Source organism: Poecilia mexicana, unplaced genomic scaffold, assembly GCF_051168715.1.
Source record: "Poecilia mexicana isolate PSO_F unplaced genomic scaffold, ASM5116871v1 scaffold_3, whole genome shotgun sequence".
NCBI classification, from domain to species: domain Eukaryota; kingdom Metazoa; phylum Chordata; class Actinopteri; order Cyprinodontiformes; family Poeciliidae; genus Poecilia; species Poecilia mexicana.
The window spans coordinates 20,824,792-20,847,065 of record NW_028263372.1 but is presented as its reverse complement, the minus strand read 5'-3'; the positions used below and the strand labels follow the sequence as shown (position 1 = coordinate 20,847,065).

Here is a 22,274-nt window from a genome sequence, read left to right as displayed (position 1 = left end):
AGCCAGCAAGTCTACCATCTTCAATATCTCATCAAATTATATGCAAACTAGCTCAAAGTTGAGGGTTAGTTCATTCAGCATTAAAAATCTAACAGCTTGTACATCTTTTGATAAATGCGTGCACATTTCCAACGTTTATTTGTCAGTTTCTTTTTAAATTTTCTTCCACTGCCCTTCCTTTATTATGTCTTACTTGGATTTGTGTTGCTTAATATAATTTAGTTTCTGATCTCTTACAGTTAATAATGAAGCCTTAACACAAATTAACATCTTTAAAATAGCTGCGCATTATTTTTGTAGTGGGAGATTATAGGTTGAAGAGGTACTTTGCACAAGGGGTACTTTTCATCAGACATTCATGAATAGGCAGACAGACATTATCAATCTCTCCTCTTGCTCAGTGGTTAATGTGTTAGGCTGTGGTGGTAGACTTTATTCTGATCACAGCTGAAATTTGCATCTCTAAGTAAATAAGTAAATAAATCAAGTGCAAGCACTGAATTTGCTAATCAACCGAGACATGGCAGTGAGCTTGGTGCCGGGAAACTTTACTCATGTAATATTCAGCACTGGTGGGTTAAAGGGCAGCCCAGAGTTATTGGCTTCAGCCCGATTGCCCCCTTTAATCAATGTTGGCTGCATCCCTTTAATAAAATTATTAGCTCAGCAGTATCTTGTGTTATCATTTTATCTCTTCTGCGCTCTAAATTGCAGCCTGTGTTGGGCCTCTCAGATGCTCGGGGCATGGCCGGCTCCCGAAAGCTCAGCTCCCATTTATTATTTCAGAGGCGGATGATGGCTGGAGTGTTTGAAACCAGGCTAAGCTCAGAGGTTATTGGATGCAAGATCTAAACACAGCTGCAGTGAAGTCCCAACCCATCTTATGTATTTTGAGCTCCAAAAAAAAAAAAAATCCAGCCTTTTATTGCTGTTGTTAGTTTAGGCATTCCTATCCCAATAATACACATGATTTATATTTTTTTGTCCTTTTTTACTGCAACTCTAGTTGGAGTAATAACTGTAATACTGCTAACGATTTTTTTAAACAACACATTTTCACCTTTTCTACAAGTTATGTAAATGTGTGATGTGCTGATGGGTGGCTTCTCAGTGTCTAATTATCTCACAAGGAATCTATTTGATCTATTAAGTTAGTTTGACTGCAAGTTAATTAAAAACGGATGTAGGATTTGCAGAATATAAGATTAAGGGTGTTGTTTGGAAGGTGAAGATAAAAGATGGTGCTTTTGTGATATGGCAGGAAGATGAATCGTGGATGGCTTATTAGTGCTTGTCTCAGGTATTGTGTTTAAGTGCCTAATCTAGCGTAATGAGGAGGGTGTCAGCTTTCCAATTATATCTCAGAGTTTTGGTTCTTGTTTAATGTGCCATGCTTTTGATATTCTTTTCTTTTACGGGTTCTGTGCATAGATTTTACATTTCTATGTTTGTTTGTTTTTTCTCAATTGAGACAGTAATTGTGCTTAAAATATGGACATTTGTTTCTAGCTTTGACATGCAAATGTGTACCATATTTACAATTTATTAACCTCTTATATGTGTCTTTGCAGGCCTGGATGCGATGAACGCCTCATGTAGGCATCAGCATGGACAGCTGTGAGTCTCCCGTGGTTTCTGGGACAGAGGATGGGCTCAGCTCCTCCCAACAGCAGCAACCACCACAGCCCTGGAACGATCACTCAAGCTCACAGGTCACTTGCACCAACCAGGCCCCTTCTCTGGATGCCCTGTCCCTCTCTGGGTCGTACCCTTCTCAGCCCCTGAACTCCATTGCCCCTCATGACGGGGTGAGAGACCTACAGTCACAGCAGCCGCAGCCAAAACAGACATTACCCCAGGCTCACCGTGATAGCTCTGCCATTGGCCAGCTGCATTCCAGGAGAGAGGGTCTTGAAGAAGTGGTGCAGGAGGGAGTGAGCTGTGAGGAGGAAGAATCGGAGGACTTGGATGAAATGGAGATTGACAGCTGTTTTCCAAGTCTTCAGCCCTTTCCTGGAGTGCCGATAACTTCAGGGGGAGGAGGTATGCCCACTCTTTTGCGACATCAGCCCACACAACAGCAGGGACCACCTGAGAGTGGGAGTGAAGAAGGAGAGGAGGAAGAGGAAGAGGAGAGTAGTGATGTGGAAAACCTGACTGGAGAGATAGTCTACCAGCCAGATGGCTCAGCATACATTGTGGAGAGCCTCAGTCAATTGATCCAAAGTAGTGGAAGTATGGTACCTGGCATGCTTTCTACAAACTCTGTCACAAGTGGGGGAAAACCGGGAGAACCTGCTGGGGTTTCATCCTCAGTCTACCCACAGATCATCAACACTTTCCACATAGCATCGTCTTTTGGGAAGTGGTTTGGTAACTCGGACCAAGGTTTTCCCAATACCTCATCAATGGCAGGCCTCAGCCCTGTCCTGCACAGTTTTCGTGTCTTCGATGTGCGGCACAAAAGCAACAAGGATTACCTGAACAGCGATGGGTCTGCCAAGAAGTCCTGCGTATCCAAAGATGTTCCCAATAATGTGGATTTTTCCAAATTTGATGGGCTAGCCCTTTATGGAAAGGGTAAGCCCATTCTAATGTGTTTTCTCTGCAAGTTGTCCTTTGGCTATGCTCGTTCCTTTGCCACTCATGCTGTCCATGATCACCGCATGACACTGTGTGAAGATGAACGGCAGCTGTTAGGGGACAAGCATGCCTCTGCCATCATCCAGGGCATTGGGAAGGACAAGGAGCCCCTTATTAGCTTCCTGGAACCAAAAAATAGGAGCAGTCCTCTGCCACCTACCTTGCTACCCATTAACTCTGGACAGAGCTTCTATGGTACATTTAGTGGTGTTCATCTGGAGCCTGGAAACAGCAGTGGGGGCAGTGAGACCCTCCTGAACAAAGACTCTGACTCTGGCCTTCAACAACAGCAGCAGCAACAAACACCACTTGATTCAGTCCTTTCTATAGGTGGACTAAGTGTTTCCAAAGCATCTACTCTTACCTCTTCTCCTGGCTCTGCCAAAGACTCCAGTGCTCTGCCCAAACAGGGAGGGAGAATAGAGGAGCCCGTGGGGAAAGAGTTGGCATACAAGGGAGAAGATGTGAGAACTGAGGGACATGAAAGCAATGTGCAGCTATCCAACCAGTTGGGGGGCTCAGAAGAAGAGGATGAACTATTGTTAGGGGAAGAGGAAGATGAGGTGGAGGCAGAAAGCACTGCAGTGGCCTGTGGTGGTAACAGTAGCAGCGGTGGGAGTGAGGTCGGGGAACCAGCTGTCTCAAACCAAAGCAATTCCAAATCTCCTTTATTATTGCCTAGTAGCACTCTCCAGCCTTCTGCCTGCACCTCTGCAGTCGGTTCCACGCTCAACAGCAAAGCCCTTGCTTCCATTTCCTCCTCTGTCAAGGAAGAGGCTTCAGCTGCAGATGGTGGAGGGAGGACATCAGAGCTCCCTCTGAGCTTTAACTGCCAGGGACCAACAGTTCCCATGGCAATAGCGGCAGCTGCCGTCAGAAGGAGCGAGGATGACACTGCTGGCACTTCGTCCTCACCTCTGTCCACCAATGCTGCTGCTGATGAAAGTGCCAATCGAGATAGTGCCACAGCTCCAGAACCAAATGATTTCCCAGCAGAAGGAGAGGATGAAAATGGAGCCCTTCTGCATCATCACCATATACACCACCATCATCATCACCTCCATCCCTCATCTCATGGTCACTCCCTCTCCCTCCCAGGGGTTTCTTGTGACATCACAGGGATGGGGGAGTGTTCACAGAACCATGGCCCAGGTGGGAGTGGAGGAAGCGGAGTAGAGTGTCCCAAATGTGATACCGTTCTGGGGTCGTCACGTTCTTTAGGGGGTCATATGACCATGATGCATTCGCGCAACTCATGCAAGACACTAAAGTGTCCCAAATGCAATTGGCATTATAAGTACCAGCAGACATTGGAGGCCCATATGAAAGAGAAACACCCAGACTCTGGAGGCTCCTGTGTGTATTGCAGCAGTGGTCAGAGTCACCCTCGTTTGGCTCGTGGTGAAAGTTATACCTGTGGATACAAGCCCTTCCGGTGTGAGGTAAGAACACAAAAAAGGTGCTAATGCTCCTTTTTAAGAGTTGCATATGCTTTTTAGTTTTGTTCATTTCGATGGATAAATTAAAATAATGTACAATTTTAGCCAAGAATTGTGTCTCTATAGCATTATTACACTTAAAGAGAAAATATTATTTGTTCTTCAGGTGTGTAACTATTCCACTACGACAAAGGGCAACTTAAGTATCCACATGCAATCGGATAAGCACTTAAACAACATGCAGACGCTGCAGAATGGAGGCTCTATTGGCTCTGCACAGGAGCAGGTCTTTGGACATACCCCAGGTGGAGTGGTGGCTGTACCTTCAGTGACCCAGGCCAGCAGCCATCATACTCCACACCATCATCCGACGCAGTCATCCACTCACATGTCTGTGCCGTGTGGAGCCCCCTCACCAACCAAGCCGAAGAGCAAACCCACCTGGCGGTGTGAAGTTTGTGACTACGAAACCAACGTTGCACGGAATCTACGCATCCACATGACCAGTGAAAAGCACATGCACAACATGATGCTTCTTCAACAAAACGTGACTCAGATGCAGCATGGGCGACTTGGCTTAGGAGCCATGCCGTCTCCGTCTGAGGCTGAGCTTTACCAATATTACCTGACCCAGAACATGAGCCTTCCACCAGGCCTTAAGATAGATCCAGCTGGACCAGAAGCCCAGTTCCTGATGGGGAGTTTTCATCTGGATCCCAGCATGGCTACCTTGGCGCCTGCACTCGGTGAGTCACATCTTGCCTCTCTAGATTTAAAAAAAAAAAAACAATCTTAGTTTCCCAACACTCACAGCGAAATGTTATTTCCATTAATCGTTGTGCACATGTTGTGGGAAAACATCTTGGCAAATGTCTTGGCACAATCAGGAGAAAGACAAGACCATATGTCCCTCCCGCCTTTTCAGCTAGATATACAGGACTGATAATTGCAAATGTTGGTTATTTATGCTTTCAATTGTGCTTCTACCGTTCATATGGCCATTTAATGTGAAGCAAAATGTGTATCATGTGATACAAAGACTCTAAAAATAATTGATTCTTCTACCTTTCATAGTCTCGGTGAGTTAATGTCTCATATGCTGCCCCTGCACAGGACATTTCTTTAATCCCAGTTTTACTTCCTCCTGGTGGATTTCAAACTATTACTTTCTGTTCCTGCAGTGTCTGTGTCCTACCACCATTGGGTCCCGCAGGATTTCTGACCATTACCCCTGCTTCCACACAAGCTGATACAATAGTTCCATTAATTTAGTCGCCCCCCCACCCCCATGTCCTTTAAAATGGATCTTTCAGTTTTTCTAAGGTGGGGTTGTGTGAAGTATTTCCAAGTTGTTAGAATCTTACCTTTTGCATACAGCTATAGTGCTGGGAAGCAGGGAAGGAGGCTGACAGGTCACTCAAACTCCTCTGAATAGGAACTCAGATGAGCAAAATTTTGGAATGTTGAATAATGTTCCCCAATAAATCTATGAACAAACTACTCTACTTTAATATTATTTGACACGTACGTAAATCCTAAGAGAATTTATTATCTAATGGCATCTCAGAGCAGAAACGGATGATATTTATTGTTTCTTGCTCTCTCTTTGGATTGCTGAAGATTTTTAGTGTTGAGCATAACACTAAAAGCTGTGGCGGCAATCAGTTCCAATACTCACTTGTTGTACCTCATTCTTTATTTTCAGAAATAAAGAATGAGGTTGGGAGAGTGGTAACTTGTGGTATAATCTGTAGAGTGAAGCAGTGATATATATATATATATATATATATATATATATATATATATATATATATATATATATATATATATATATATATAAACATCTCAAGCTCTGTGCAGTCGGACAATGACACTTTTGATCAGCTGATCGGTCGGGAGGAGTTCCCCAAGGGAGGATTGAGTGCTGAAACAAACAGCAGCTCAGTTTTGCATTTAGGATCAGTCTTGTCAACTGAGCATGACTATTTACAGTGAAAAAACAACAATGTATTATTGTTACATAAAAGCAGATTGGTTGACATAATGTGTATTTCTTTCTGCTTTTATAATAATAGTAAAAAACAGTATGGAAATAGTTGCACAACTTTCCATCAATACCATGAACAAATGATCTACAACCAAATTCACTGATCCACGGTACATATCTATAGCAAATCAATAAATCCATCTAGGTATGAAGCATGAAGTCACAAAGGAAGGGGAGGCATTAGATGCAGAACAGTACTAGCATACTGTGTCAGCATGTCGGTGCATCTGTTAGTGAGTATAAGCAGCTATGACTGGGTCTGCAAGTGATTTCAGAGGACTTCTCAAAGGTCTCTCTCTCTTGGCTATAAAAGCCCAGGTAACAGCCTGCCTTTTGCAGCAAAAAATAAAAAGGAGCTGCTGGTATTAATTTAGTGTAAAGCCAGGCTAGGTCAGGCCTGCATGCTCAGTCTGGGCAGTGAAAGATTAAAGAACAGCAAATAAAGGCAAAAGTGTCACCTCTTACCTAATTTCTTTTTGGCCCATTGTGAGTTGACATGCTCTTTTTATTGCCTCTGCTCTGTTTTATGTAAGTGTTTTAATGTGTTTTAAATATTTGTTTAGAACAGCAGTTTTTTTGGCAAACTTTCTGTTTTTAAACATGCCTGATTTGGATTTTATAATTATTTGTTTTTAAAGTTGGGGCATGATTTATATTGTTGGTGGCAGGGCACCTATCCTAACACTGGAACTAGAGACATTCATTCTGTTAAGATAACAAAACCCCCGCCCCAAAAAAACCTTGCATGTTGTTTAAATTGTAACATTTAATTGAATAATTGACACAAGGTGTTTACATGAGGGCTATAAAAACACACACATAAACCTTTTGTTTTCCTAAGATTTCCTGTTTCGGGTCAGGTAAGAGTACCACAAATTTTCTATTAGCTAAATACATGACAGACATAGCATTATCGAGGATGTTTTATTACTTTCTTCAAAGTCGTAAATCCACATGCACTAAAATTACAATGCCTTTAAAACCGTTTGTGAAAGCTCAGATGATGAGGTCATGGTTTGGTTTTTCTTTGTGCCTCATCTTTGGAAAATCTAAAGAAATCAGCAAAGACAGATCAGGATGAGAACTGTAGACCTCCGGTTCTGTCTCGTCCCTGGGTACAATTGATACGACGCTACCTGTCGGTCAATCCAGATGCCAGAAAGTGGCATGTTCATCAGTTCCAACAATGACATGCGAACATAAACTACACTGGAATGTCCGGCCATCAGATCATTCAGAAAGAGGGCAGGTTCTTTCTTACTCCTTTGTTCATGACAGATTAAAGTTTGTAAATGTATTCAGGACCTAAAACCTTATTGCCAAAGACGTGTCTTGTCCTAAAATTAAAGTGTTTGGCCCCAATGAACATTTTTGCTTTTGCAAGCCATGGAGTCGCATCAAAACTTTGAAGCACATGGGTGGCAGCATAATTGATTTGGTGGCGTGAGAGAGACTTGTGCTCTTGACGAACTAGATGACATCATCGAGAAAGAAAGTTATATAATGGAGCAACACATGAACAAAAACCCAAATCATAATATAATGTCAAATAGTGAAAATAAAAAAAAAGGTTATTTGTTTTTTCTACAGTGTATATAAACACTTCTGCAATGATCACAATGTGTTAGCAATCAGTGTAACAGTCTAGCTAGACTTTACTTCATTTTCTTTTTGCTCTTTCCTGTAGGCGGGGAAATCCCAATGGATGTGCGTCTTGGCGGCGGGCAGCTGGTGTCTGAGGAACTGATGACTCTTGGAGAAAGTCTATCACAGACCACAGATCCCTCCCTCAAGCTCTTTCAGTGTGCTGTGTGCAATCGCTTCACCACTGACAACCTGGATGTGCTAGGCATGCATATGGGTGCCGAACGCAGCCTGCCGGAGGAGGAGTGGCGTGCCGTGGTGGGAGACTCGCATCAGTGCAAGTTGTGCCACTACACAACTCAGCTTAAAGCCAACTTCCAGCTGCATTGCAAAACAGACAAGCATGTGCAGAAGTACCAGCTTGTCGCCCACATCAAAGAAGGGGGCAAAGGCAATGAATGGCGCCTGAAGTGTGTGGCAATAGGCAATCCAGTGCACCTAAAGTGCAATGCCTGTGACTACTACACTAACAGCCTGGAGAAGCTGAGGATGCACACTGTCAATTCACGCCATGAGGCCAGCCTCAAACTGTATAAGGTTAGTGGTTCTTAAGTTGTTTTTAATCACATGTGCCACTCAGACTTTTCTTTTCTAAGTTTATCGGTTGATTTTTTATTTTTGGACTTTTTTGTTGATTTACACATTGGTCAATTTTGGTAATCTGGATGTGTCCTGAAAAACGTATTTGCTATAAGTTTAAAAATGTCTGGGAAAAGTATAGCGGTCCTGTTATGCATTTCAGTTTTTATTGTCTTTTTGAGAAGTCGGAACATCATACAGTTTTGCAGAAAGGGTAAAACGCTTATTCAATAATCTCCATGCTAACTTGATCTGCCTCAGCAAGACTTAATAAATGTTCTTGTGTTGCCGACATCACCGCCAGCTGTTCTCTAGAGGCATGAATAACAGCTTTGTTGTGTAGCTGTCATACAGAAGCCGGCCCCACTAGTGCCCTGAGAAGAACATGGCAGGACAAGCTGGCTTGGAAGCTTAGGACTAAATCACTTGGTAGACGAATGAAGAAGTGTTAGGAGACAGAGGTTTGGTGCTAATACTCCTCTGAGCGGGAAGGGCTGAATTGTTCTCGACAGCCGTATTGATTTTTGTTGGACTTGGAGCTTCACCTTCTCCTCTAATCATTCCATAATAGCCAGTGGATGAACACTCTCCGAACAAATGGCCATAAATCTAACAGGCCTGATTCCACTTAGGTGCCTATCCTGTATGTCTGCGGCTTTGGCGAGTCTGCGCTTAACCCAAACTGGCATAGCTGCACATATGCACAAGACACACAAGCACTGGCAACACATATGTGGTGTCAACTTAGGCAACATGCTCAAGGAAAGCACCATCTTTCGACAGCTATAGAATACATTTTTAGGAAGTTCCTTATTGTCATTAACCAGTTTGGATTAATGACAGACTGGGATGTTATTTCAATTATTGCATTCCTTTGCACCTGCGGCACTTTTTCTGTTGCAAGAAATATCTAAAGATGAGAGAAAGAAAGGCATGCTCGCTACCTCGAGCATGGGCTTTTAATTACACGAAAAACTGAGCTTAAAAATCTCATCAATTTAAAAGCCTGGTAGCATTACAAATGATCTCTCAGACTCTGTGGCATGACAAACATGTTTTCGACAAAGGGTCTTTGTACTGAAATAGCAGTAAGAATAAATAGATCAATTTTTGGTTTTGTTATAAAGGCAGGTGAAACAGAGTGCTTCGGTTGCATCTGTTACAGAGGACCAGGGAGGTTTTTTGAGTTGTCCTATAATATAATGCGTGTGTGACCTTGGATCCAAGTTAACAGATTCGGGCATGTTGTCTCTCATCCTCACACTTTTACAGAGGAGAACGTTGTTCTTGTAGAACAGGGAACGTCTTATTGTCTTGTAGCTATATCTTTGCTATGACCCTAACGATCTAAAGAAATTGTGTGTTCTTTTCTTTTACTATATTTCTTCACACAAGCTTTAGGAGAGGAAATACACATGTCACACAAGACGTCAGGCTGTGAGGGATTAAATATGTACAACACATCCAGGGATGATCTTTTTTTTTTTTTTTTTTTTTTTTTTTTTTACTTAAGCCTCTTAAGATGCTCCATATTTCTTAAAACCAATTGGTTTTCCAACTAAGACTGTGTCCATTTGTCCAGAAATCACCTGCTCCATAAACCAGAGAAAATGTTAGTTCATGTAAGCTCTGCCTCATCCCCTACACAACTCAGAAACAAAGATGAGCACGAGTCGACAAGATTCATTACAGTAGTTTATGACTTTACCAATGTGACAAATACATGGTCGTGAGGTTTTTTCAGTTGCTCAGTTTTCTTACTCCTTTAGATTTACAGTTCTGGTTGAGATACTGACAGGCAAAAATCTGCCTTGCCCACCAATGCCTGCAAAGGCCTCTTGGTTTATTCATGGATGGGAAAAAAAAGAGAAAATCAAAACAGGGATAAAATAAATCATCAACTCAGCATAAACATGCTGTAAGATGTGGGACATGCTCGGGACACTTCACCCAAATCAAACTGGTTTGCATTAAACTAGGCCTTTGTGTGTGCAGCTCCATATAAATTGGAGCCTGTAATTACTGGAATTAAAAAGGAAGGTTTAAACTGAGAGCTAAGTTAGATGGGATAATTTCAGAGTCTGTGGTATGTGGCCCATATTAGGGCTTTCTAAAAATATCACCCCCACCACCCCATGTATCGGAATGTTTTAGGAGGCCACAGAATGATCCAGCAACTTATCCTGACCACTGGACCACCACACAGCACGGGCTGAATCTGTCTGCTTTCTAAACGGTGTTCCTCAATTGAAATGCACTCTTTGTGAGAACCGTGTTCTGTCTACTGAGCCATGTGATCTGAAGTCTTTCTTTCACCTTCTTATTTTCCCAAAGAGATTTAATGGGATGGGAATCGATCTAGAATGGTCACTCCTGAATTCAAACCCACGTCATGTTGCTGTGAGGATAACCTTAGATGAGCATCTTCGGTTTGCACAACTCAAATAAAATATATTTGTCGCTTAACTTTGACGTTGATCCTGAAAAAAAAAAAAAAAAAACCTGCTTCACAGCTGGACATTCACATAATATTTCACATGTGTAGGGATAATCCCTTATGATAATATGTGGCAATGACAGGCTAATCCTTTTTCACAACCTGGTTGCTCTAACAAGCGGGAGCGGATGGGGCCTAACCAGGCCTAGCTGTAGGCCTCAGCTTGCGCTGAAGGTTTGGAAGAAAGGGGAGAAGCATGGGGGGGAGGTGGGGTTTGCTGGCTACCTTCCTTGTCTCGGGGGCCGGTGCAATCGGCAGTAATTGAGATTGATTGGATGTTATTTTTCCTCTTGCAAATGTAGTCCATTAGCTTGGCACATGCATAATCAGTTTAGAGCACAGTTAGCCGAATGTAATCATGTTCCTTGGTGTCTGCTAGCACAAAATCCACTCCAGATGCCAGTTGGCTACGGAAAGATGGGGAGAAAGTGCCGTCACTATCAAACGTGGAATCTTAAACTGAGAACGTCCCGACATCCCTTCCTGTATCCTGGTCCTGCTCTATTGAGCACACCTAACTGTAAAATATTTTCTCCTTCCTCCGTTTGCCATACGCGCTCAGTCAAAAACCACCGTTTATCCCCTCAAAAAGCGTCACTTTTCATCGTACGATTTGTCCATCAACAGAGAGAACAATTTTCGCAGTTACCTGCAGTTGCTTTATCTCTTGTTATGACTGAAATGAAGCAAGTAAAAGTTAAAGACATGTCAGTCTTCTGCAAAGTCAAATAATCCCTATAAATGATAATTGAGGAGTGAAGGGTTTAACATAAATGAAAGGATTAGTTGTTACATGCATTAAGTGTTTCCTTGATTATCCTTCTCAGCACACTGTGGAACGAGAGGCTCGATTATCTCACATTTTAATGATCGTGAGTGATGAGATTGGCTCCAAGCCCTTTTATAATACCAGTTATGTAAAGTTTGAAAAAAACAAAAACAAAAAGAAAACAGAGTCTATTGTTGTATTCCAAGTTTAATTACCTAAAACAAGCTCGGTTGAAAAGAATATGACTCATCATGATTCAAAAATTGAATTTGGCATAGTGATATTGTTTAAGCTGCTATGACTTATTTGTGAAGTTGATTTTTTTTTTTTTTTTTTTTTGGTTTCCTCCAAGATTTTGCTACTCACTATTTTCTCTCTGACGCTGCATTGATGACAAGGAACATACTAAAAGTTAAGTGGAAGAAAAAACTGTTTCAGAAAAAGATGTGTAAGAAATGGGGATAAGCACAGCCCTGAATGGACAGTGATGCAAAGCCCATTCAAAAAATTTAGGGCGACTCATAGGCCACAGACGGCATCTGGAGTCGAGTCTTCAAGAGGCACAGGCTTATCCAACACAAGAGCTACACTGTCACGTTACTTGCATTAAGTCTAAAACACATCCCCCTTGAAGTAAGACCTTGTGAAATTTAACTGTATTAAAAAAAAGGTGAAAAAAAAAAATAAACAAGGTGCCCATGTGCTTGATTGAAAAGCAAACTGGCCGTACCGAAATCTGCAGAAGTATTATTACACATTTACTGGTGTAATAATATCGTTCTAAGAAAACAGAATTTTTGTTTTCCTCAGCAGCAAGACATAATCATAAGAATCAACAGAATAAATCCTTCTGATATAAGAGTTCTACTTTTCGGATTCAGTCAATTAATCGGTGATATTTAAATTTATTTAGATGTACCTGTGGAGTTGAAGCGGATGTTACTCTGTCAAACATCACAGGAAAAAAAACTGTGGCAGATAAGCGACTGTGAGATGTCCTGAGTGATCCTCCCAGGAGAGCCTCGTCTTAATCACTCAAAATTCCTGCAAGATGACGGGTAGAAAGAGGATGGATGGACAGAGAGGAGAAAGAGTGGAAAGCGGGGAGTGGTGGTGGCGATGGAGGGGGTTTACAGGAGGGTTCGACGGATAGATACTTTGCTAATTATCATGGCTAGCCTGTGATTGTTCAGTAATAGTGCTCAGTGGGAAAGGTTGTAGCAGTTCCAGGAAGAGCCGAGCTCTGATTTACTGGTACTACTGCTCTAATAAAGCGTGAGCTGCACATCCTGGGAGACAGCCCATTCTCTTCTTTCACATGCACAAGCGTGTGAATGCGCACAAAGAGACGGACAGGCACATGCTCACAAGCAAGCTAACATTTGACAGGAATCATGAAATGTATTGTTTTAATAGCTCGTAGCAGCAAAGACAGATTGGTAAACGCAGCGTACGCACAACAAGCCTTATTGTTTACTTCTAACACGAGGTTCCTTGTGTTGGGTGTCAGTAGTTGCTTTACAGGGGATTGAACGCCAGCGTCCTCACTCAAACCAGGCTCGGTCTTTAACAAGAAAAGGCTGGCATACATCTTAAAATCAAGGTATGTTGAAAAGAGGGAAAAGTAAAGGAGGACGGGTAGGACATTGTGTTTGGCGGGGTGCAGGAAGTTTACAACCTTTTAAGCTTCCACTCCCCAGGAAGGCCACGGAGGGGGTCAGAGATTGACCCGTAACACAGCTGTTGTTGCTGGTTGCGTTAATTGTCCACACAAAAACCCAACAGAGGTTATTCCTGAGACTAACACGTAGATGGTGAGCAACAATAAACAAGACACACACACACACACACACAGAAATCTGTTCTTTTCCCATGAAGCTCCTATTATTTCAGCAGTTCTTCTAAAAAGCTATAATAGTTGAAATTCTTTTAAATTTGTATTTATTTATTTTTTTGCTTTCTTTGAGGAAACGTACCAGAGTACTCTGCTCTCTGCTAATGTGTAAGAAATCAGGTGATCCTGCTATCGGAGTGTGATCAGCACAAAGGGGTGATTGGTGTTTAGGAAAGGAAAGGAATAGGGAGCAATGTTATATTAACTTGTGCGACTGAGATCATCGCAGTTCAAGACGGAGATAAGCGCCACTAAGTGTGGATAGTTTTATCAACATCAGGAGTGATGTATGATGTAGAAATGCAGCTTGTGAAATCCCACCATATTCCTCTTAGTTTTACATAAAAGCGGCTTTCTCTAATTCATGTCTTCTGGAAAACTGATGCTTTTCCTCAGTAAATATTTCTTTGGCCCGTATCTTCTCAATTGTTTCAGCGATTGAAAGTGTCGGCGTGCAGAGGTGCAAGAAAAAAAACAAAAAAAAACAATTTGCCACGGGAAACACGTCACACTCTGAAAGAAGACAGATGAGTAGTCTGATGTGTCTAGGATTAAAAACTTCCGATCATTGTCACCACGCTCTGATCTGAGCGCTACGGATGCATCTGATTACAGCAGTGTTTAGCTCCTCGCAGCAGACTGACTGCTGTGATGGCAGTCCCACATACAGCGGAATATGTGTCTCTTCTTTCAGAGCATCAAACGGGGATTTTATGCGTTTAGAAACTGATGTCTCCATGCTGTGTTGCTATCAGTTCTTAGAAACAGTTGTCTGCTCATTGAAGAAAACTGCGATTTAAACACTCTTTTTTCTCCAAAAGATTTGTTTTTATTTTTTATTAAATCAACAGGTCTGTCTTCCAACAAGAAAACGTATAGTGCTGTCTACGCCGCAGTGTTGTTCTTATTATAAGCCACAAAATTAAGTTTTCTCTTGGAGAAACTTCTTCCTGCACTTACTGGAAGCTCTCTGTATCTAATGTTGTACAATAGCTTTACCTGAGTCTATCCTGTAAAGACGACACACGTATCAGTCACGGTCTCCTTTAGTTAAAATTTCCACAAAATCCCCACTGCTGGTCTCTGGGAGATCGTGTCCATGTTGTCTTCAATGGGACACCTGAGTCAGATTTGTTGGCAAACTGCAGTACACAAGGTGTCATTTAATGAATGACTTTAAAATCAAATAAACTATAACTTTTTTTCCTTTGTTGTTGTCATTCGGTACTCAGCCAAAAACTGTAAATACTAAATAATTGCAATTTCTGGAAGACACATGCTATGTGGATCAATACTTACATGAGATCAGAAAATTTTTTCAGATTTCAATTGCAGATCTAGAGGGCTTTATAAATCAAATTTGTTATTATTATTATTATTATTATTATTATTATTATTATTGATTTTCCTATCTTATCTTGAGATTAACATCTTGTCCATCACTATTTTATTTTGTAGTTATTCAAATGTTGCACTTTCATTGACACCTAGGCAACTTTTATTGAGATTTTCTTAGATTAAATAAAATAGTTTGAGACGTCAATCAAAGTTTGATTTATTTCTATTTTAAGAAATGGAAGAAAGTTCAAACAACAGATGCTCCTTTTAGGAATCTGCATTTAATGGACAATGACAAAGGCTGATTTGACAAGTTCAACTCGCATGCTTTTTTTTCCTTTTTTTTATTTTATTTTATTAAAAGAGCTCATAATAAAAATGCTGAGAACAAGTTATTTTGAAGTCAAGTTAATTTCAGTCTTGTTCAATATTTGCATCATACATGTAATAAGAAAAGACAATTGTACAAATATATTTAAGGTGACTCAAATGTTATGAAATTTGCAGAATAAACTTTGGCAAATTGACTGAACGAGTATATAAAAGGAAAAATGTGTAGGAGGCCTGTACTATGCACCTTAAATTACACTTAGAAATCATGTAAAGCACGTGTAAAAAAAAAAAAAAAGCATTATCTTATTGTTTAGTTATCACTGGATGGCTGAAGCTCCTGTCGTCTGCCAGAGGGTGCCGACTCAAAAGTTAACACAAGTAATTGGCAGGTAAATGCTGCCCTGATGAGGCCAGGTGGAGGTTCCTCTGAATGTATTTAGCTCCTAAGCTGCAGGGATGGAGAAAGTGAGGCAGACAAGCCCTGCCGGCTGTGTGCCATCAATACATCAGTGGCTTAGCCACCAGATTAATGGCCTCAGAGTGGTCAGAGCCACAAAACTACTCAGTTCTGAGGACTGTGTTCAGTAGAGCTGTGCATAAAGGGAAGTTCAGTTAAAGAGACAGATGAATAGAGGAGGAAGTCTTGGCTGCAGGAATGAGTACATGGGGACCCATTCTCTCTGGGTTTGGCATTTTGGGTAGAGTCATGGGAGGGATAAATCTTAGATATGGTTAGATATGTTCCCCTGCTTCTTTCACTTTCCTGAACTTTTCTCGCTCCACTTCTATTCACAAAGTTTCTGTAGCTAATGGAGCTCAACTCTATGCATTTTCTTTCCCCCACCAATGGGTTTTAGACATTGTGTGAGAGGATGATGATGATGATGATGATGATGATGATGTGAAGGGCTATAGAATGACATGCAAATTCCTTTTTTTTCCCCTTTGTGTCAACATGACCAAAGTCTGACCCTTAAAAAGAGTGTCAAAGTCAAGAATTTTTATTTGAAATCTTGGAGCCTCTGGCTCTTCTTTGAAAATTGAATAGCCATCTCTTCCTGAATTTCATGGCTCCGGTTGTCCATCCATGTTTTGCCTAATTGCTGTGTGCTGGAGTCCAGTGCAGGGAGTTGTAAATCTCCCGGTGTTATGCAGACAATGTTTTCTCCAGATGGAGAAGAAAAGATTTCATCCTTTTGTAATTAAGCGGTGCAGGCCAGGGTGTCATGCGGTTTTTATTAGGAGCTCTGGAAAAATTGTTTCCCACCTTGTTTTCTCATTATGCCTTTTATTCCTGAATACGAAAGATGGATAAACTAGAATATGGAAACAAAAGACTTTGCAAAGAATATAATACATTTAACAAAATGTATATTATATGTAAAGAACAATGCAGCATTGTGAAAGCTAGTGTGTGGTGGAGACAAAGGACAGACTTATTGTTATGACACTAAAGCTAAAGCTCGGTCTCCCCAAAGATGAAGTTAATTTTAATTAGATGAATACTTGCAAACGTTAACTTTGGCAACAATACCATCTGGACTTCAACTGGTTTATTACTGCAGTAGGGTGAAGGATAGTGAACGCCGAGAGATGAGACTGAAAGATGTCCTTAAAGGTTGGGGACAAGAATGTTCTTTAGCTTCTCGGGAGCACAGATACTTTATGGTTCGAACATTCCTTTATGACACCCTGATGCCCAGAATAGACTCAGTGGTGTTTGAAGAAAAAAAGAGAGATTAACTACCCTGCCTGAAAGCCCCTCCCAAGCATATCATCTCTCATCTATACTCACCTTAACCTCAGCTTGCTTCATTTTTTTGTGGCGAGCCTCAGCTATAATGCTGCGACACTGTTTCACAGCCCGCTGTTCTGCAGGTTCTAGCCGTTTTGAATATTTGTCATTTGTGAAGTCCTGTTTCTATTTCTTCCTCCATGAGGATCTCCAGTGGACATTTAAGACTCTTTCCTAGATCACACTTCAACATCCCTTTTCTCCGCAACCCATATACCGCTTTCTTTTTTCTTTTTTTTTTATAATATCACCAGATCCACTTGACAGTTTTCCCTAAAAATGAATGCCTAATAAATTAAATTCGGATTTCACCTTTAGGTGGCCAGTTTCTCTCACAAAGTAGGAATTTCCCTAAGTTATCCTTCCTTGAAGTGAATCATGTTAAACTAATCTGAGCCATAAGGACGGCCTGTGCAGCTGCAGATGAAATGAGAACTCTGGGAGCTGTTAAAGTTTGGACATGAAATTGTGAGATCTGGAATGCAAATGATTATTCAAATGATCAGTGTTTAATTTGCATGCAGAAAGCCACGAGGGAGAGGGAATCTTATTAAGTTTTGTAAAGCAAAATATTGTATTATTTGTTTATGTTTCAGAAGTGAAAATGTATTAATTTCCCTATTCCAGTGGGGCCAAAATATCTCTGTCTGAAAATCTCTCCATCTCACACACACACACACACACACACACACACACACACACACACACACACACACACACACACACACACACACACACACACTCATCGAGAAAGATTTCACCAAACTAGTATTCATCCATTTTAATGATCAAACCTACAAGAGCATGTTTTTGATGGGAAATCTGGGAGGTTTCGCAGAAATAATAAATATTTAACCATAAGAAAATGTCAAAATGTCATTATTGCAATGTCAGTTATTAGAAAATAATTAGGCTTCAATCTTTAAAAACTTAGGAATATTTAAAAAGGAAGATTAATTAGGATATTAAATTACTGAAGAATCATATCAGATGTTTGTACACCTCTGTCATCTTGTCTTCCAGATCAGCACAGCTTTTCCTCTAATTTTCCTCCATTTATAGCCTAATTTGCTGATTTTAGTTTTTGCTGTCAAACCTGACTTGTTCATCTCATAAGTTTTAGAATAAACTAGCAGTAAGTCTTTTGGACTAATTTTTTTATTATAATTTTTTTTTTGTATGCCAAGCGTTTCTTACTTTACTTTTAAAATTGTTAGGTTAGGACTGTGACTGAGCTGCAGATTTAAGTTGTAGATGACATTTGTGACTGGATAATAGAAGATGGATCAAATCATTTGTTGTGATGTCCTGTTTTGATAATTTATCACAGGAAAGCAGAGTGGCTTACGGCATCGAACTCGCCTCAATCAGTGGACATAGTTTAAAGAGATTAGCCCTTCCATCTGGAAGGGAGGTTAGGGCTTTTTTTAAATGAGAGATCCAGCGTTGGAGTATTCCCAGTATTCAACTTAACTTTTAAATCATTAAACATGATGAAGCCATCTCCCCAAAGTCAGAGGTTTATATACGAAAATCAAACACCATCTGCCATTTCTGATCAGACCCAACAGGCATCAGGCCGGGGTTACCAAGGCAGAACAGGGAAAGCCATTAACTGCCAATCACTGCATCGATCGACAAGCCAGTCCAGCACTACCACCCCGTCCCAACACCCGCGCCCAACCTCTGCCCATGGACACACACGCGCGCACTTCATCAGCCTTTACTGTACATTGAACACGTGCACGAACAGATGCACCCGGGCTTGCTGTCTGTGCATTCTCTGGCTTTATCGTTTGGTCCGGTTTGTATCTTCTGTTTTTGCTTAAACCGCATCATTTCTGAGTTGTCTTTTGTCTAGATTGCAGGACCAACATTGTGCACAGCTCAGATAAAGTCAACCTCGCTTTCTAATGTATCGGATCAACACAGAATGTGTGGTTGAAGGACAGTCAAGATGCTGTGCAAAAGAACTTTCATTCTGGCCATAGTTTTTTTTTTCTTTCTTTTTAAGGTTTTTATTATCAAAATTCATCTCAGGAAAGTCCACTGCCCCATCAGAATAGGAATGTGTGCTTCGCTCTGCTCAATCTCTGTCCACGTTTTTGGAGTCAACCTTTAGATAAAAAAGGAACTAATAGAGCCAGTGAAGGGCAAAAAGGAAAGAAGAAGATTGATTTTTTTTTTTTTTTTTTTCCTCTTTGCCATTTTCAGTACTATTGCCAGAGCGGAGGGTCATTAGAAGAATATTTTCCTACTTCCCAGTTTAATAGAGACGCTGTATATCAGAGTGATCTGGATCAGAGGTCAGGGCAGGGGGGAGCAATTAAAGAATATAGATCCAGAAGCTTGGAGCCTGTTCCATTGTGTATTTGTTGTTGGCAGAAATGGACAGGTGAGCTAAAGACGAGGCAGAGGCTGTTTGTATTGAACACTGTGGTATTAATTTATTGAATTTTGTTACTGAGAAACTGAAATATTACATTACTTTCCAAGCACAATTCCTTTTACATGCACACCTTTTTGCCCTGTGCAGTATGCTCTCACTCCGTCAATAATTATTTACAATTTCCCATAAACGAGGCCACTGATGAGTGATGTTTTCCATCTTTAATTGTTTATTTATTTATTTATTGTTATTCATAGCAAATGGATCGTCTTTTTCCTCTTTCTTGGTTTTGGTTAGGTCGGCCCTCTCTGGGGTCGCACAACATCCAGAGACGGAGCAGATATGATGGATGTGGCCTGGGGCCTGTGTGCTCGCTCTGCGTCTGCGGTGGCCTCATCATCGGCCACATGGGGGGAGGGTGGAGAGGGAGGCAGAGAGACACAAACCAGACCAGCCATTTTCTTCATTCTGCTCATAAATATTTGTGTAACCAATTTATAAACAGCAGAGCGAGAGACGAGATCAAAGTGAACTCTAACGCCTATATCTAAAACTCGGGGTTTTCAGCCATTTGCACAACGTGCTCATATCTACGAAGGCCAAAGCAATGGGTTACAGTGTGTTATTTGCAAGAACCGAAAAGCAAGGCTAGTAACAGAGCGAGACACTCCTTTTCTGGTAAAATGAACCAGTTTTGTTTTCTACCACCATATAGCCAAGTCAGAGCCACATCTCACTGTCACTGTAAACCTCAAACCACGCTATTATTATTTTTAAAAAAAAAGATTTTATGCCACCAGTGCCCTTTATCACAGTGACCAGACCGGAAACGGAGAGACAAAAGAGATAAAATGTGCAGAAGATCCCAAGATCTGAAATTGACCTCTGGCTTTTGGACCATAAACCTCTTTACTGATTGGTCAAAATGTAAAACTAACTTCATAATTTATTTCAGTAACCCTACAGACAGGTTCAGACAGAATTAGCTCTGTTAAAAACAAGCAGAGCTTATGAGTGGCTTGAGTAGCTGATCTGAGATCAGCGTCAGCAGTGATGGAAATGGGAGTTTAACAACAACAGGATTTGCATCTGACAATATTAAAAGTCCGATAGTTTTCGAGAACTGAGTTTAAAATGATGTTTTTCGATCAAGGATAAAGTTACAGGTGAGATCATAATAACAATAAAGTAAGTGACTGATTTTATGTTTTTCATGAGGTAATTTGACGTTTTATTCATCTTAAAGCTCTGTGTTTTTAATACGCTTTTTTTTTTTAATTATGCAGATAAAAAAGTAAAGCTAATGTGATTTAAGCTTGGTGGAGGTGACGTTTTGATTGGTTGTTGGAGCTGCCCACCCAACTCCCCTTCATCTGGCCCAGCCCAATATTGGCGCTAGTGATTAAACCAAATTATTAATGCCTACACTTGCACTGGCAGAACCTGAATTAACTGGTGTTGAACAAGCAACATCATCCAGTTATGACTGGAACTGGTTGGTGGAAATATCCACTCAAAGGGTCAAGTTGGTTCATAGTTTATTTTACCCTTCAAGAGTCTTACACATAAGTCCCAACATTACTCATTAACCTGGAAAATTTAGGTTTGCTTTGGCATTACTTTGCATCCATTACGAAATAGATCAATCTAGTGAGTCCCTTTATTGAATGTACATTTGTTAGACCAACTGTCCAAAAGGGGGTTTTGTGAGGAGAAAAGAGTCGGCTGTGGCTTGGTTGTGACAATCTGCATATCTCTGGTACAAACAGACTTTTCATAACTTCATATGCAAACATGAACAGAAAAAAATAACCCTATTTATCTCTTCCCAAATCACTAGTTCTATAGATCCCATTATGTCTCAGTATGCAGCTTCATTATTCAGTCTGTGCTTTATGCAAATACAAGGTGGCAAAAGTTGTTCTGCTTTGCTTAACTGATTAAAAACTTTTAACAGAGGCAGATGTAAAAACCAATATAAGATGATGTACCATTGACTACTTTAGGATGAAGAATGACAGAGAGTGAAGGAGTTGCTGTTCAACACTCCATCTGCTCTGCGTTGGCTGTGGCAAGACTTCAGCTCCATTATTATTATTATTTTTTTTTTTAGGTGGCTTATCTTGCGTCTACTATTATTTTCTGCTGTTCTTCATGTACATGTTCTGTATTTGTTGATTTGTGGATCAGCAGATGATCCAAATTGGTATTTCCAGTCATTACTTTCTTCACCAGGGCTTTATATGTCTATATTTACCAGCTGTTAGATAAACTCTGTCCTCTGTGCCGTCTCTGTAGAGGGTAATTCCGATCAGGTAGGCAGGCAGGCAGGCATTGTAGGAGGGCGTTAGCCTGCAGAAAGTTTTCCCCCCATGGTGTGTCTGAGCTTCTGTGCGGGGAGTTCAAAGTCCTGCTGAACATCAGAGGGCTGATGCTGAGTGAGGCTGACTAGCTGCAGCCTGTGGTCTGGGAAGGGTTACTGAATTATTACTGATGGTTTCAGGGGTAACTGTCCAACCACATGACCGGGGAATATTAATCATTTATTTGATTGTCCGCATGTGCTGATTAATCAAATTGAGTCGGATCCAGAGGATTAACTACTTTATTATTACCCCTGTAAGAACAGATAAGAGGTAAGACTATAAAATATCTTATTCCATTTATCATTTATTTTTAGATCCCCGCTGATGATGGAGAGTTAAAAACTAAGGCGAAATTAGGCAGAACAGCAACACGAGGAAGCTGTTCAGGGAGAAGGAATAGAGGTTTGATGTGAACGGGAAAATTTCTCTCCGCAGGGTTTAGTATTTCTGAAGATAGGGGGAGAAGAGGCACGGCTTATTACTTGAAAAATGGCACAGAAAAAAAGTTAAGCGGCTGGGAGGGAGATGCTGGAGAGAAAAA

At 41.0% G+C, this 22,274-nt stretch overlaps 1 protein-coding gene across 1 annotated transcript in view; it reads left to right on the top strand.

Annotated features, from left to right (window-relative positions):
- The window catches only part of zfhx3b (zinc finger homeobox 3b), a 141,384-nt gene that overhangs the window by 45,859 nt on the left and 73,251 nt on the right, over positions 1 to 22,274 (top strand). The window contains exons 2-4 of the mRNA XM_014972913.2: positions 1,572 to 4,085; positions 4,249 to 4,828; positions 7,817 to 8,310. Coding sequence (XP_014828399.2) covers positions 1,608 to 4,085; positions 4,249 to 4,828; positions 7,817 to 8,310 — 3,552 coding nt within the window. The 5' untranslated portion in view covers positions 1,572 to 1,607. The remainder of the gene's footprint in view (positions 1 to 1,571; positions 4,086 to 4,248; positions 4,829 to 7,816; positions 8,311 to 22,274) is intronic.